The sequence below is a fragment of the Balaenoptera physalus genome (genome assembly GCF_965194825.1).
Source record: "Balaenoptera physalus genome assembly, chromosome: 14".
Lineage (NCBI taxonomy): Eukaryota > Metazoa > Chordata > Mammalia > Artiodactyla > Balaenopteridae > Balaenoptera > Balaenoptera physalus.
The window spans coordinates 63638873-63653344 of record NC_138893.1 but is presented as its reverse complement, the minus strand read 5'-3'; the positions used below and the strand labels follow the sequence as shown (position 1 = coordinate 63653344).

General features: G+C 35.4%; 1 protein-coding gene across 4 annotated transcripts in view; it reads right to left on the bottom strand.

Annotated features, from left to right (window-relative positions):
• Positions 1 to 3348: 3348 nt before the first annotated feature.
• Positions 3349 to 14472, bottom strand: part of PRKG1 (protein kinase cGMP-dependent 1) — a 1231494-nt gene continuing 1220370 nt past the window's right edge. For all 4 annotated transcript variants that reach the window (XM_082423704.1, XM_082423703.1, XM_082423705.1 and 1 more), the window contains 4 exons: positions 11029 to 11151; positions 10882 to 10944; positions 9678 to 9744; positions 3349 to 7861 (listed from right to left, as the gene is read on the bottom strand). In XM_082423704.1, coding sequence (XP_082279830.1) covers positions 7763 to 7861; positions 9678 to 9744; positions 10882 to 10944; positions 11029 to 11151 — 352 coding nt within the window. In that variant the 3' untranslated portion in view covers positions 3349 to 7762. The remainder of the gene's footprint in view (positions 7862 to 9677; positions 9745 to 10881; positions 10945 to 11028; positions 11152 to 14472) is intronic.

Below are 14472 nucleotides of genomic sequence, written 5' to 3'. Positions count from 1 at the left end.
CAATTTGAAAAATCACTGGTCCATTGTAAGCCCTTTCTTTTGAATAGGGTTTGGTTGACTTTTCTGGAAGGTCTAGACAGTAAATAATGTAGGCTTTAATCGCCATATGGCCTCTTTCTCACTATTCAACTCACATGCTGTTGCAGTGTGAAAGCAGCTTTAGACAATATGTATTGGCTTTGTTCCAATAAAACTTTATTTACAAAAATGGACTGGGGGTGTGGGCGGATTTGGCCCATGGGCTGTAGTTTGCCAAACCCTGCTTTTGAAAAATAAGGAAAGGGAGGTTCAGAAAAGTAAAGAAACTTAGAATTGCAGAATTTTATTACTAAAGGAACTTTAATAATCCTCCTTTGGGTAAGGAAACCAAGGCCCCAGTAATTCATACAACTTTACAAAGCAATTTGTGGCACATGTAACCTAGCAAAGAGTTTTATATGTATGACATCATAATTACAGTTAAGATAGTGTTTTTGTTCCTATTCCAACCTGTATTTATTACTAAAACTCTCCTACTAAATCTTGAAGAATCGTGCTCTCCTTAGGAATTGTAAATTCCCCCTTCCTGTGACTAACATGATTTCTATTGGGACTCTTTGTTTCTCATGCCACTAACCTTCATGCTTCTAAATTTGAGTCTTCACCCAAGTGGCCCAAGTAACTTGTTGCACCAACTTTACATGGTCTGGGTTCTAAGCATCCATCCATTAGCCTGTTAAAATGTATATTTGTTATATCGAGTTTAAGGTAGTTTCTGCCAAAGGATTAGGAATTTGAGTGAATTCATCAAGGCTTTACTGCAGTTTTACTGCCCCTCATTCAGGGTCTAATGACATATTCTGTTATCTTCTCCCTGAGAGTGGGTTATTCACATTGCTGAATTCCCACGCTGAGTCTAAGGCAGGCCTTGGCTTTCTTCTGTGTGTGCTAGTTGTATCAATCAGAATGGGCAAGGTTATGCTGCTAAAATAGGTCAATCCAAATATTAGCAGTTCCGAACAACAATATATTCCACCATAAAGCCTTTGTGGGTTGGTAGGAGCTCTGCTTCTCTTGATTTCCATCCTCACTCTGCTTCTGAAGCCGACAGAACAGCCACTGATGAAGAACTGCCCATCGCGGAAGTAGAGGGAAGAGAGGAGGTGTTGAAGCAAGAATTGGCTCTTAACATTCATGCTTGAAGTGACAGGCTCCCCTTTCAATGGCCAAAGCAAGACAAAGGGCTAAACCTGCCTTCCACGGGGCAGGGAATTCCTCAGGGAGGGAAATGGGAGATTGGTGAACTGAAGTAAAAAATCCAGCTGAGCCAGAAGCTCAAGTCTTTGTTATCATTTCTCCCTAGAGGACTAAGAGCCATCATGCAAATTAAACTAGTATCCTGCCCTGGTATACCAGATACCTGAAGTGGTATAAATATATCGTTTTGGCTTTTTAAATCAAGATGTGGATGTATTCCTTAACAAAAATAGTTTATTATTCATATACTATTTGAATATGGAAAATGGAAAGGACAGCTATATAGGTAGAATATAAATGTCATTTAACATTTTCGAGGGCATTTAATAGGCTTTGGATGTCAATGACTATAGATATTTTTTTTTCTTTTCTCCTTCACCCTACCATTCCTGAAATGCTTTCCCATGGGCCATATTTTCCTGCATCCCTTCCATGAATGTATATAACTGTTTCCATCTGAATAAGCTAAGATGCTTCTTATAAATTCAGATTTCTGGACTGTACCTGAAAATAACTGTGGATGATGCTGGGAATCTATGTTTTTACCATATTTTCTACAGACATTTTACGACATTGATGTTTGGAAAACATTGTCCTAGAACATATACCTTGAGCCTGTCCCTTAAGTTTTATGAAATCTATGGCCAGACTTTGTGGCTTGTGGCCTTGGTTTTTCCCTTTTTTCTTTTCTTTTTTTTTTTCCCCATGAGGTTGAGACTTAACCTCTTTGGCTTTGCTAATTGGCATGTGATGGATTTGTCTTTTGCTTCATAGACTCACCTTGGGTGAAAAACAATTGTCGGAGGTAAACATTACCATTTTATCAATTTTTATAGGCCTTTTGAGTTAGAAAGGAGAAATATGGAGTACAGAAGAGAACTGTAAATAGGACTCTGGAAAAGAATATTAGCATTGTGGCTGTCCTATATTATGTGCATAACACTTTCAGGGTTATAACTGAGAATCTCAGGGTAGGTCTGAAAGCATAACATGTGATCAACTTGGATGATCGTGCTACCGATTCATTCATCTCAAATTTAGTATTGATTCCTATTGTCATGGTCAAGTAAGTGTTCAGTGATTTACTTCAATTGCAATTAACATGCACAAGATGTGACAGTGGCATGGATGCAACATCCTCACCATCTCCCCCCCCCCCAACCCCACTAATGATCATGAGGATTGATCTGTGTGCCTCTGCAAAAACTGTGATTAGTACAAAAAAAAAAATAACCTTCTGGGATCAAAGAAGACGGTTCTTAGATCAAGGGTGTGAAAATAACAGAACTTAAAGGACAAATACTAAAAACTTACAATTCAGTTCTATTTGTAGGAAAAATGAAATTATTGGATGTGCTATGTGACATAATATTTTTTAAGGTTATTTTATTGGCTCTGTCTGAGAAAGCTAACCAAATTGATTTTCTAGTTTTCATTAAAAAGGGGTTTCAATTCACCGTCACTGGCAATGTGATGTCAACAAGACAAATGCAATTAGATTAAGGGGATCTTTATGTTGCAGCCTGTTTTAAGTTGTGTACCATTCACTGCAGTGAGGAGCAAAGGGATGTAGCAACAATATGTTCACCAGGGCTGTGGAGAGTTGAGTTTGTCGCAATCGTATTGTTCTCTAAATATATATTCTTTATGCATGTGAAGTTTAACAGAGGGATTAGGTGAACAAACCTTAGACAAAGATTCATGAAGTTACTTTTCATATTAAATAATTCCCTCCTAGCATGTCTTGTATTCTTGTATATTGCCCCTTTGACGGTGTGCCTAGTTCAGAGTTTGGCTAGGGGTAGCCCAAAAAGGAGTGAGTGGTAGTAGTGGTGATGGTGGTGGTGTGGTAGTTGCGTACAGAAAACTGCTAATTTTCAGGTTCGTGTGGCTCTTCACACTGGATGGCCTAATGTAACCCTGTTGAATTCTTTAAGCTGAGTTGTTGGATTAGTTTTATATTAGATGATAACACATCATTTTATGATGGATACTTGGGTTATAAGTATTTTCTACATTGTTATAGTGACATTCTACAATAGCACTATATGGTATTTCAATTCTAATATATTCTATCCATGGAATCTTGTTTGAAATTAAACATCAACTAAGTTCAAAAGTAATTATTTTTTTATTTCAACTCTATAAAGTATACAACAGGCACTCGGCAATTACAGCTGCAGGAAAAATACAGAGCAAATCAAAGCAGGTTAAGTTTATGAAAAAGTTTTTAATCTACATCAAAAGAGTGCAAGTGGTCAGTGACCATTTGATGACAGTTGTTGCATTCTGACTAACAAAGGACTCTTTCATGTAGAACGAATTGTAAGAGGACAATCAAATAACCATAGCTGTAAGAATACAAAAGAACTGAGCAGTTGTAAAAACATCATACATTGAAATAAATTTGATAGATGATGCTTCAAGAAATGTCCCTTTACTCGGAAAGTCCAAACCTCTGAGTCACTGTCAAGGTCCCAGAGCTCTGTCTGTTGATGCAGGGGCAGATAAAGAGGAGGGCTAACAACACACTTTCAATGTTTAGCTTTCTAGGTCTGTTGAAAACTTGCCTTATAAGTGATTTGCATATACAAGAACTCAGAGAAAGCATCCTGTTTTGTTGAGTGGTGCACCAAGGTACTTTTTCATCATTGGTTTCATGACGAGGCTTGGTTAGCAGTCATTTTCCAATTTTTCTTTTGAGTTGGACTGTTGTTAATGGAGTCTACAAAATGAGATATTTTAGAACTTGACTGCACTAATTTTTTTTAACTGAATCTGCACAGCTTAGCAAAACAGGAATACCTGTATACAGACTGATAGTATGTCATATATTAATTTGACCTGCACATACATTTATACATTTCACAGAAATGACGCTGTATCTCATTAACAGATACACAGCTCTGGTACATTTAACAGAAATAAGAGAACAACTTCATCATTTCTGTAATTCATCAATATTATGTAATAAAGGCTTATAAATTGTTAGCAGAAAGAACTGTAAAACGCAGCAAGCTAAGAAAGGACAACATTTTGAGGTGTGTTTGTCTTTGTCATGCAGCATAACACCAAATTTGTTTTTTTAATAGGATGCCATGAATTTAAGGCACTTGCAACAATGCCAGATAGCCAGGTCATGTTCTAAACTATGGGACAGATGGATAAACAGTACAGTTGACATAATTTTCAATAATACTGACAAGTATGACATTAATTCAAGTCTACTTGGACCTAAAAACATTATTCAGTACACATTAAATGAAATAATAATGCTGTGAAACACTAAAAAAAGTTACATGTACCACAAAATATCACACAAAAATACCTATTTACATAAATATTTGTCTGTGGTCCTATTGTGAAAGAAAACATTGTTATGGATAATGCACAAATCACCTCTACTGTATGAAATCAGTTCTAATATCCTTATTTTCGGTGTGGTAGCTGACTTCTTTAAATTTAAGTTCACCATCAGTTCAGTCTTTTAGAAATGAGACAAGAAAAATTCAGTAGTTGAATTTATATATTATACATGTGTGATTCACATGCATATCCCATAATTTTAAGTAAAAGTTATGATTTGTAAAGAATATAATCAAAATAAATTTGTTTTAAATGCCACATGGATCTGATTCCTATATTAATAACAAAGAAGGTACAAACAAATATCATTCATAGCAAATTTCCAGAAATCACTTTCCCTAATGTATTCAATCTATCTCAAGTGTTACGTTGCTCCTTTCCTTGGCAGTTTTCAGTTTTCCTGTGAGTCAAGACACACAGAAAGCCCTTATTTCCCATACTTGAAGTATTAACAAGAAAGTCAGTTAACAAATCAAACAAGTTGGCGCTATTCTAACTTATCTGGATGTTCTTTAGTGAAAGAAAATAGAGGGGGCACGAAAAATTCAGAAATAAAGTGAGATGTGCTTTTTATGAAGCTGACCATGAATTTTAGCCCTAGTGTCTTCATTAAGACAAGATTTAAATCCTTAAAATTCAATGTTGAAAATTAGACGAATGTTTTCTCTTAGTAATTCTTGAAAGATGTAGTTCACCTTTATTTTCTTGGTGATTGCTTTAGACATCCTAATGCAATGCCACAGGTGAAATGAACAAAGATGCAATAACAAGTGGGAGAAATGACCTACAGTTACATTATGCTGAATGCTGCTTCTTCATTCTCTACAGAACTTGTACATATTGGTTGTCTTAGACTTGAACTGTAGTTCCAGATCCACAGTAAGTGCTAATCTCTGGGGCTATTGGGATATTTAAAAAGTTGCAGGAGAAGATTCTCTTACTTAAAATGACTAGGTGAATTTAATATTCTAGCAAACCTTTAGCATGCCTACACCACTGTCTTAAAAAAAAAAATCACTGAACATTGACTAATAACATTGAAATTATATATTTTTAAAAGCCCAATTAAAAGCAATATTAAACTTCTGAAGTAGCATTCATAGCTGGATTTTAACTTGATATTTTTAATTTTATATTCTAAAATCTGTAGAAGGAGGTGAGTATTTTGAGGAATAGTTCGATTTTGAGAAATTGTAAGGGAGGGGAAAATCCGATAATACAAGAATAATAATAATAGGATCAACATTTTCATTTAAATTTATTCTAATTATATATAATATGCCCTTAATACTTTTATTCTCCAAATGTTTTAGATTTTTATATTTTGATAACATATCATATTCTAAAGTAGTCTTGGTATGAAAAATTCAAACAAAAATCATAATATATGCCTTCTTGGATACTATATAATCTCGGTGGACATATGTTTTGCAGAACTGTCTATATTTGATTGACTTTTTAAAACTCTCTCTACTGGAAAAGAGCAAACTTCTGTTTAATATGCCATGTTCATATACAGTTCCAAATCAGGATGACAGCTCATAAAATTATACATTTGTCTAAGGAGGTACAATGCTACTTATCCAGGAAGAGCTCCAAATGGCTGTGCTACTTTTGACAGCTAATAATTGTCAACTGGCCTGCCAACAAAGGACTCAGTTTAAATTGCTGATTCTTTTCCCCATGTGAAAAAGCAAATCAATTCAATATTTCAAATCTGGTCTTTCCTCGCTAGTCTGATATTTCAGAATTGTAGTATTTCTGTTCTATTTAGCTCCAATTTACTTTTAAGAAATCGGGTTCCTGTTTCTACTCCTTTCCTCCTTTCACATGCTAATAGACTCATTGCCCATTGACAAAAAGGTAATCACACCTGACCAGGTTCTTGTCTTGTTCCCTGACCTCACATAGGTAAGGGTTCTCATCGGGTGAATCTTAATGATCTTGTGCTTGCTTGCTTTTTTGTTTTCTTGGTTCAGGCCTAAGACAAGAAGCTAGTTCAAATATATGTTTAGTCACCTTTCTCCCTCAACCCTAGACTATGTTGTATAAGTGAAATCTGACAGAAGTTTGGTTTGATAAATTTAGTGAAAATGCTTGATTCTCTGGCTACACGTGTAATGATTAGAATTTGTGTGGTCTGTTTAGACACTGACATTTACAGATGAAAGATATACATAGCACCTCTATATAGTTTTTATTTTTTTGGATGGATCTTAATCCCTCTCCCACCCACCCCACCCCACCCTAAGGGTTTATTTTTATAAAAGGGAATATTTTAAGCCTCAGTTTGAGGGTGTGTTTGTTAGATAAATAAAAACCAATTGGCTGCTAGTCATTTATTTCCAGGACCATCTTTAAGCACACTATTTTAAAAAATATGAAATGGTTTGTGACTTGCTTTTTTTCCACTCTGTCATGCCAATTTATCAAAAAGAAACAAAGATCATGCATGTTGTGTTCTTCAGTCCTCTGTGAAAACACATATATACCTGCTATGAGAGTTCTCAGCAGAATCCATAGCAGTTGTGCTTTTATCATATCAATTTTTAAAATCTGTCAGAAAGGAAAGGTAACATTCAGTCTCGTCATCAGCACTGCTGGGAAAGAAAATCATGAAACTTCTAGCACTGGTTTGACATGAACTCTGTGACCAGCAGATGTGTGGTCCTCTTGTATACGGTATTTACACCAGCTTGCAGTAATAGAGTCTACACCCCTCACTTGAAGAAAGGGAAGAGTCCAGTTTTTGTACCACAGTAATCTAATCTATCGTACCCAATATATTATTTTTTGATCTTCTTGATAATTCTGGCAAGGTACTGACTCTCTTTGAAGTGTTTCTTACAGTCTTTCAAATTATAATCAGAGCAAAGCAAGATCATCGCAACAATAGGAAACATTTCTTTACTGGTGAAAGGCTTTGCTTCAGGACCACCATGTCAACTGCTATTTTTAGGTTCAAACAGAAAACATGTAAAGAGCACTATTGTCATCTAAGCAATAAGTCCTAATGCCACTGTAGTTACTGGAGCAGCATCGATCAAAGGCATCATGGTGACCCCGAGCACTAATCTTCTCTCTTTCCTTCAGGTTTGCTGGCAGCTGTGTCTCAGGAAAAGCTGTCTTCAGCAAGGCAGAAGCAGGTAAGAGAAATACATTAGAAGTCTACGTCCCATCCTGAGTTGTCATCAGGTGGTGGTTCGTCATTGTCCTCAGGGAAACTGTCAAAATTGCTTGTGTCTGTGGGTGATGCAACCTGCAAACAAGAGAACGAACAGTAAAATTTTCTGATTTTTTTAGGGGCATTCCAAGCTAAATTTTTAAAACATTCTTTATTCATTCCGTAATCAATGGCTATTTTTGGAGTGTCTACCAGGAGCAGGTTTGTCCTTTGTACTGGGGGTTACAGTGGTGAATAAAAATAGACATTGCTCTCGCCCTCATAGAGTTTACACTCTAGGAAAGAATGAATTGTGTGATTAAAACAAATAATTACACCTGTAGATAATTATAAACTTTGGTTAGTGCTATGAAGAAAAAATACAAGGTGTCATGAGTAAAAAAGAGTGATCGTGGAAAGCCTCTTTGAAAAAGTATTAAACCTAAGAATTAATGCTTTTGATAAAGAGGGTATATAGCACATGCAAAGGTCCTGAGGTGAGAAAGAGAGAGCTCCATGCTATGAAGTATCTAAAAGAGGTTAACTTGGCTACTGTATAAAAGAGGAGGGGAGTGAAATGAGAAATAGGCAGAAGTCATCTTAGAATAAATACACAAAAATCCTTAAGTATGATAGAAAGCCATTTCTAAACTTAAGCAAAAACTCTTACAAGTTTACTGGGCAAAGTCCAATCTGCAGAGCATGAGTAAAAGCAGTAAAGAAACACACTTTAATTTCCCTTATATTCTATTTTGAACCTCATATTCTATTTTATATATATATATAAATTTATTTCCCCCATATAATTTAACACTACTGATTGCATAAAAGGAGACCCCTGGTAAATATAAGTTAGGGTAATTTAGATTTAATATTTACCTCTTCAAGTTTCTTATATTGTTCTTGTTCTAAAAGTAAAACTTTATGAATGCAATTAGCACCTGTAATTTGCTTTGTGAATAAACATAAATATTAGCATAGAAATAAATCTTAGAAGTAGGAAAAATATTTCTACAGAAGAAGCGATCTTAAATTAGTCCCAGAAAAAGGAAGTATATAAATGAAAGGCTCAGGACTGCAAAGCAGCCCTCTCCTCCTTAGTTAAGACACATCACATTTTATTAGCTAGATATAGTATTGTATCTATAAATGCAGTCAGTTGAAGTCTATTTCAGGTTAATACAGTGTAAACACTTAGTCTACTTAGTGGATTAGCAGTTTAACAAAACACCTGATGTGTTAAGAAAAGAGAATTTAAAAGAACACCATTGTGCTTAGGAGTGCTTCAAAGTACTATGGGGGCAGGGGAGGAGGAGCTATGTGGGGCATAAGTGAAACAATATTGGCCAGGAATTGAAAGCTGTTGAAACTGGTTGCTGGACTGTTGACCACACCCAACAGGAAACCAAAGGGCAGGGAATGTTTTGATGTGGTCCATTTGGGTTGGACTCTTGGAGACAGAGCATGGTGGAGAGTAAACTGAAATCATAAACAGAAGGTAACAATAGCAGATAATCCTAACTCATACCAAGTATACTCAAGTACACACTAAATTGTTAAGAACTTATTGCATCTTGTGTAGAGAGAACACAGATGTGCAGAAATTTAAAACAGTGTACATAGTTTTGGTGGTAATTTATGAATATGACTAAATAAGGTTGTGAATACATTCTTGGGCAAAGATGTATAAAGGTTTTATATTATGGGGAAAAAAAGGTTCATGATACTCTTCTGTCAATATTTAACACCGTTTTTAAGCTTGGATTTTAGAAGATGTCACCATTTTAACCTGGTATTTCTCCTATAGTTTAATCTGATCATAGGATAAAAATGTAAATAGCAGACCTTTGATGACTGACAAACACACACCTTCACGTGTGTCACACTAGTACAAGCTGGAAAGTCTACTTACACTTGGTATTATAGGAGGTGTCAAGGTGCCTTTTCTTAAGCCTTCCCAATTAAAGCCCTCAAACCATCTAAGAAAGGAAAAGAAGTAGATAGTTAAAGACATTTTACCTCAGCTGAAGCCTTTGCATTGCAACCTATATATGATGTCCATGACTGATGGAAAGTAGGCAAACATTTTCAATATGACAAAAACATTTTCAATTTAATTGCAGGTTTTTAAATGTTAGCTTATTAAATGGAATGCATATGTTAAAAAAATCTAATTGTCAAAATTTTAGACACCAATTAGAAAGCAACTCCTTTTTATTCTAGTAATTTCAGTCATAATAAATGCCATAATATGCTGGGCCCTACAGGATATTTATTTTAAGAAGGTAGAATCAGGGCATGAAGTGTCAGGACAGAAAATTATCTTTCCATCTTATTCAGTGGGCAGCCTCAGTTAATTAACCTGTTCACATCACTGTCTTGGTCTCTAAGTATCCCATTTTCTTTCTTTTTTTTGTTGTTGTTGTTGTCTTTGAAAGGTTTCATCATTCACAAATGCCTACACCAAATTCCTGGCAGGGCTTTTAGACGTTCATAGGTATTTTGGTAAACACATTCCTCTTGGTAGATATGTGAATTTCCTGTGCATGTTACAGAAACAGACTAATAGGGAAAAACCAATATGGTCTTAGTTTAGCTTCAGATACATCCAGTCAGTCAACATGGATAAGGTCTGATATTTAAGATGCTACTATTGCTCGGAAAAAAAATAGATGCTATGACAGAGAAAAAAGAAAGACTGTACTCTAACTAGGAAATGGTTGGAAAAATATATTTTAGGTTGAGTCAAGGAAATGAGGCATGATATATGGTGGAGTACTTTTGTTTTTAATATTCTGGTAAAGAATAGAATTCCAGGATTAAAAATATATATTTCTTCTTCATGCTCAAGAGGAAAAGTGCTAGTTAGAGTCAGGAAAAACTAAATTCAGTGAATCTGTTGTTTAGAATGTCAGAGGGTCAGATGTGTCTAAATAAAGTCCCAGAGACACAACTCGAAAGGTCTTAAATAACAAGGCTAACTAGTCTACATGTCTCCTTGGATGTTCCCATAGACTAATTGCATCAGTTATATATAACCACTAACTTAAAAACATCAGCCTGGGAAAATACTTTCTGAACTCTCAAACCTAAAGTTATAAGGAAAGAACACTTACTTGTGCTTTTGAATGTCTTTCACTCCATTTTTCAAATTCCCTAATCTTTCTGATGGATTGTCCCTAAAAATAAAATAATAATTGTTAAGGACTCTAATTGTTTCCATATTATGATCCTTTAAAAAATAATGTGGTTGAAATGCTTACCTGCATAGTTTTTTAATTAAATTAGCAGCATTTTTGGCAATCTTCTTTGGAAATTCTATCATGTCAATCCCCCTCAATATGATGTTATAGGTTTTCATAGGATCTGGGCCTGAGAAAGGTGGGCTGCAAGAATGAGAGACATGAAAAGAGATATAACAATAAGGTTTCTTATTTAGAAAACCAAGTACTAACTCCACAAATGACAATTCTTATTTGGGGACATATATTAATAGTGATAGTGAAATGAAACTTGATTAATGGCAAAACGGTGTGGAAATGTTTCCAAGCAAATCGTTTAGCAAAACCCATAAATGGGTCAAGTTTGTCCACTGTTCCCCTCATTTCTTTTCAGTGCAGGTGACTAACCCCTCTTGCTGTCCTTAGTCATTCAGGAAACCTCTTCTACTTTTGGCCCTTTCTCACACTTATCAGCTCACTGATTGATTACACTTGGGATGAAGTCCTACATCATTAGAATGGGCTACAAGGACATCACTGGTACGACCCCATCTCATGCCATTACCACGCTCACTCACTGGGATCCAGGCAGACCAGTCTTTCTCTGCTCCTCTGAAGTACCAAGCACTCTCCTACCTCAGGGCACTGTTTGTTTTGCCTGAAAGGTACTTCCCAGGCCTCCTGGCTAATGCCTCACTTATTGTTATGCTGCTTAGTCAAAAAGGCCTGCTCTGATCACCCAAATGTAACAAATCATATAACCATTATCAACCAACAAACATAATGTAATAATCTAATCAATCTAATACTGGAATTTAAACTTTAAGTTAGATTCACCTGTTATGCTCTTATAGAACCCTTTATGCCACTTATTATACTTTGTAACTACTTCATTTTGATGAGTATTTGTTTTATGTCTGTCTTCCAGTCCCTGCTGGTATTCCCAGAGTCTGGTGGAATGCCTAACAAACACATAGTAAGTGGTCAGTAAATATTTGTTGAACTAATGCTTCTACAGAACAGTGCTCTTCCTATCCTTTTCTCCCTCTTTATCCATCCTCAGTAGATAACCTAACGCAAGACATCCTCTGTTAGAAAGGATGTGATACCCAATCCCTCATAAGCCAAATCTGTTGGGTTATTTGCCTATCCATCCTTGGACTGTGGCTTTGTGCCAGGCTCAGGGAATACAGATGTGACTAAAGTCAGCTCCTTCCATCAACTTTCCCACAGTTCAGAAGGGAGGTTATGATGTGCCTTGACAGATGATTTCTTTGGAATTAATTATTCTCCTAATATAGGGTTCATTCATGTTTCTTGGGGGAAGACGTTTTCTGGATTATTTTTTGTCTATCCATAAAATAGCAGTTCAAATATTTCCTTCTGTTGAGAAAGTTGAAAACAATGAATTGCTTAAAAAGGGCTGTGATAGGATCTGCGTTAAGGTTTTGTCCCTATTTTCTGTAACAAGTACTTTCTATTTACTTTGTCAGTAACTGTCACCTGTCAGGTTAAACCACTTTTTATAATGTATTAACATCCGATTCTATTTAGTATTCTTAGAATTTAAGAATTCTCTCTCTACTCTCAAGTTAACTTGCCGGTTTTTACTTACACTTTAAACATGAAGAACCACCACATCTTTGATTTTTTTGTTATCAACTTAATGTTTCTAATTTATATTTTTGCATTGATTTTTGTTCTTTCTAACACAAATAATTTCATTAAAGGTGACTTTTGTGGTTTTTGCAAGCCATGCATGTTCTGTCCAAGATATTCAGGCAATATGTGAAACATATATAAAATAGAAGAAAGTAAAAACCATCCAACACCACTAAATAATTGACATTTGATGAATATAAATTTCATACATTTCTCTATGTAGATGGAGAGACACAGGATTATGATATACATGCTTTTCAAAATAAAAAAGTAGTATTCAATTTAATTTTACTTGAAGTTAAAACTGAAAAAAAAAAATGCTAAATTTCAATGTGTGCTTCTTCACCAGTAACATTAATTCCTAACAGTAACATTAATTCCTAAAAGAAAGACTTCTCTTAAGAAGTTAAAAAAAAATATATATATATATACCCATGCACCTCTGGTCAAAGGAGGCAAGAACATACAATGGAGAAAAGATAGTCTCTTCAATAAGTGGTGCTGGGAAAACTGGACAGCTACATGTAAAAGAACGAAATTCGAACACTCCCTAACACAAAAATAAACTCAAAATGGATCAAAGACCTAAATATAAGGCTGATACTATAAAACTCCTAGAGGAAAACATAGGCAGAACAATCTTTGACATAAATCACAGCAATCTTTTTGGATCCACCTCCTAAAGTAATGAAATTAAACTCAAAAGCTTTTGCAAAGGGAAACCATAAACAAAATGAAAAGACAACCCACAGAATGGGAGAAAATATTTGCAAACGAAGCAACCAACAAGGGATTACTCTCTATCAAAAAAAAAAAACCCAATCAAAAAGTGGGTGGAAGACCTACATAGACATTTCTCCAAAAAAGACATACAGATGGCCAAAAAGCACATGAAAAGATGCTCAACATCACTAATTATCAGAGAAATGCAAATCAAAACTACAGTGAGGTATCACCTCCCCTGGTCAGAATGGCCATCATGAAAAAGTCTACAGACAATAAATGCTGGAGAGGGTGTGGAGAAAAAGGAACCCTCCCTGCCCTGTTGGTTGGTGGGAATGTAAATTGGTGCAGCCACTATGGAGAACAGTGTGGAGGTTCCTTAGAAAACTAAAAATAGAGCTACCATATGATCCAGCAATCCCACTCCTGGGCATACACATCTGGAGAAAAACATGATACACACACCCCAATGTTCACAGCAGCACTGTTTACAATAGGCAAGACGTGGAAGCAACCTTAATGTCCATCAGTGAAGGAGTGGATAAAGAAGGTGTGGTACATATATACAGTGGAATATTACTCAGCCATAAAAAAGAATGAAATAATGCCATCTGCAGCAACATGGATGGACCTAGAGATTATCACACTAAGTGAAGTAAGCCAGAGAAAGACAAATATCATATATCACTCATATGTGGAATCTAATTTAAAAAAAGCAAATGAACTTATTTACAAAACAGAAACAGAGTTACAGATATCAAAAACAAACTTATGGTTACCAAAGGGGAAACGTAGCAGGGAGGGATGAATACACACACACTACGATACATAAGATAGATAGACAACCAACAAGGACCTACTGTATAGCACAGGGAACTCTACTCAATATTCTATAATAACCTATATGAGAAAAGAATCTAAAGAATAGCTATAGGTATAACTGAATCACTTTGCTGTAAGCCTGAAACTGACACACAACACTGTAAATCAACTATACTCCAATAAATTTTAAAAAAAGAAAAAATATTTTAAACACTTTGAATTTGGAGTTTTCTTTTTCATAACAACATAATTCAATTGTAAAAAATACTTAAGATTCCT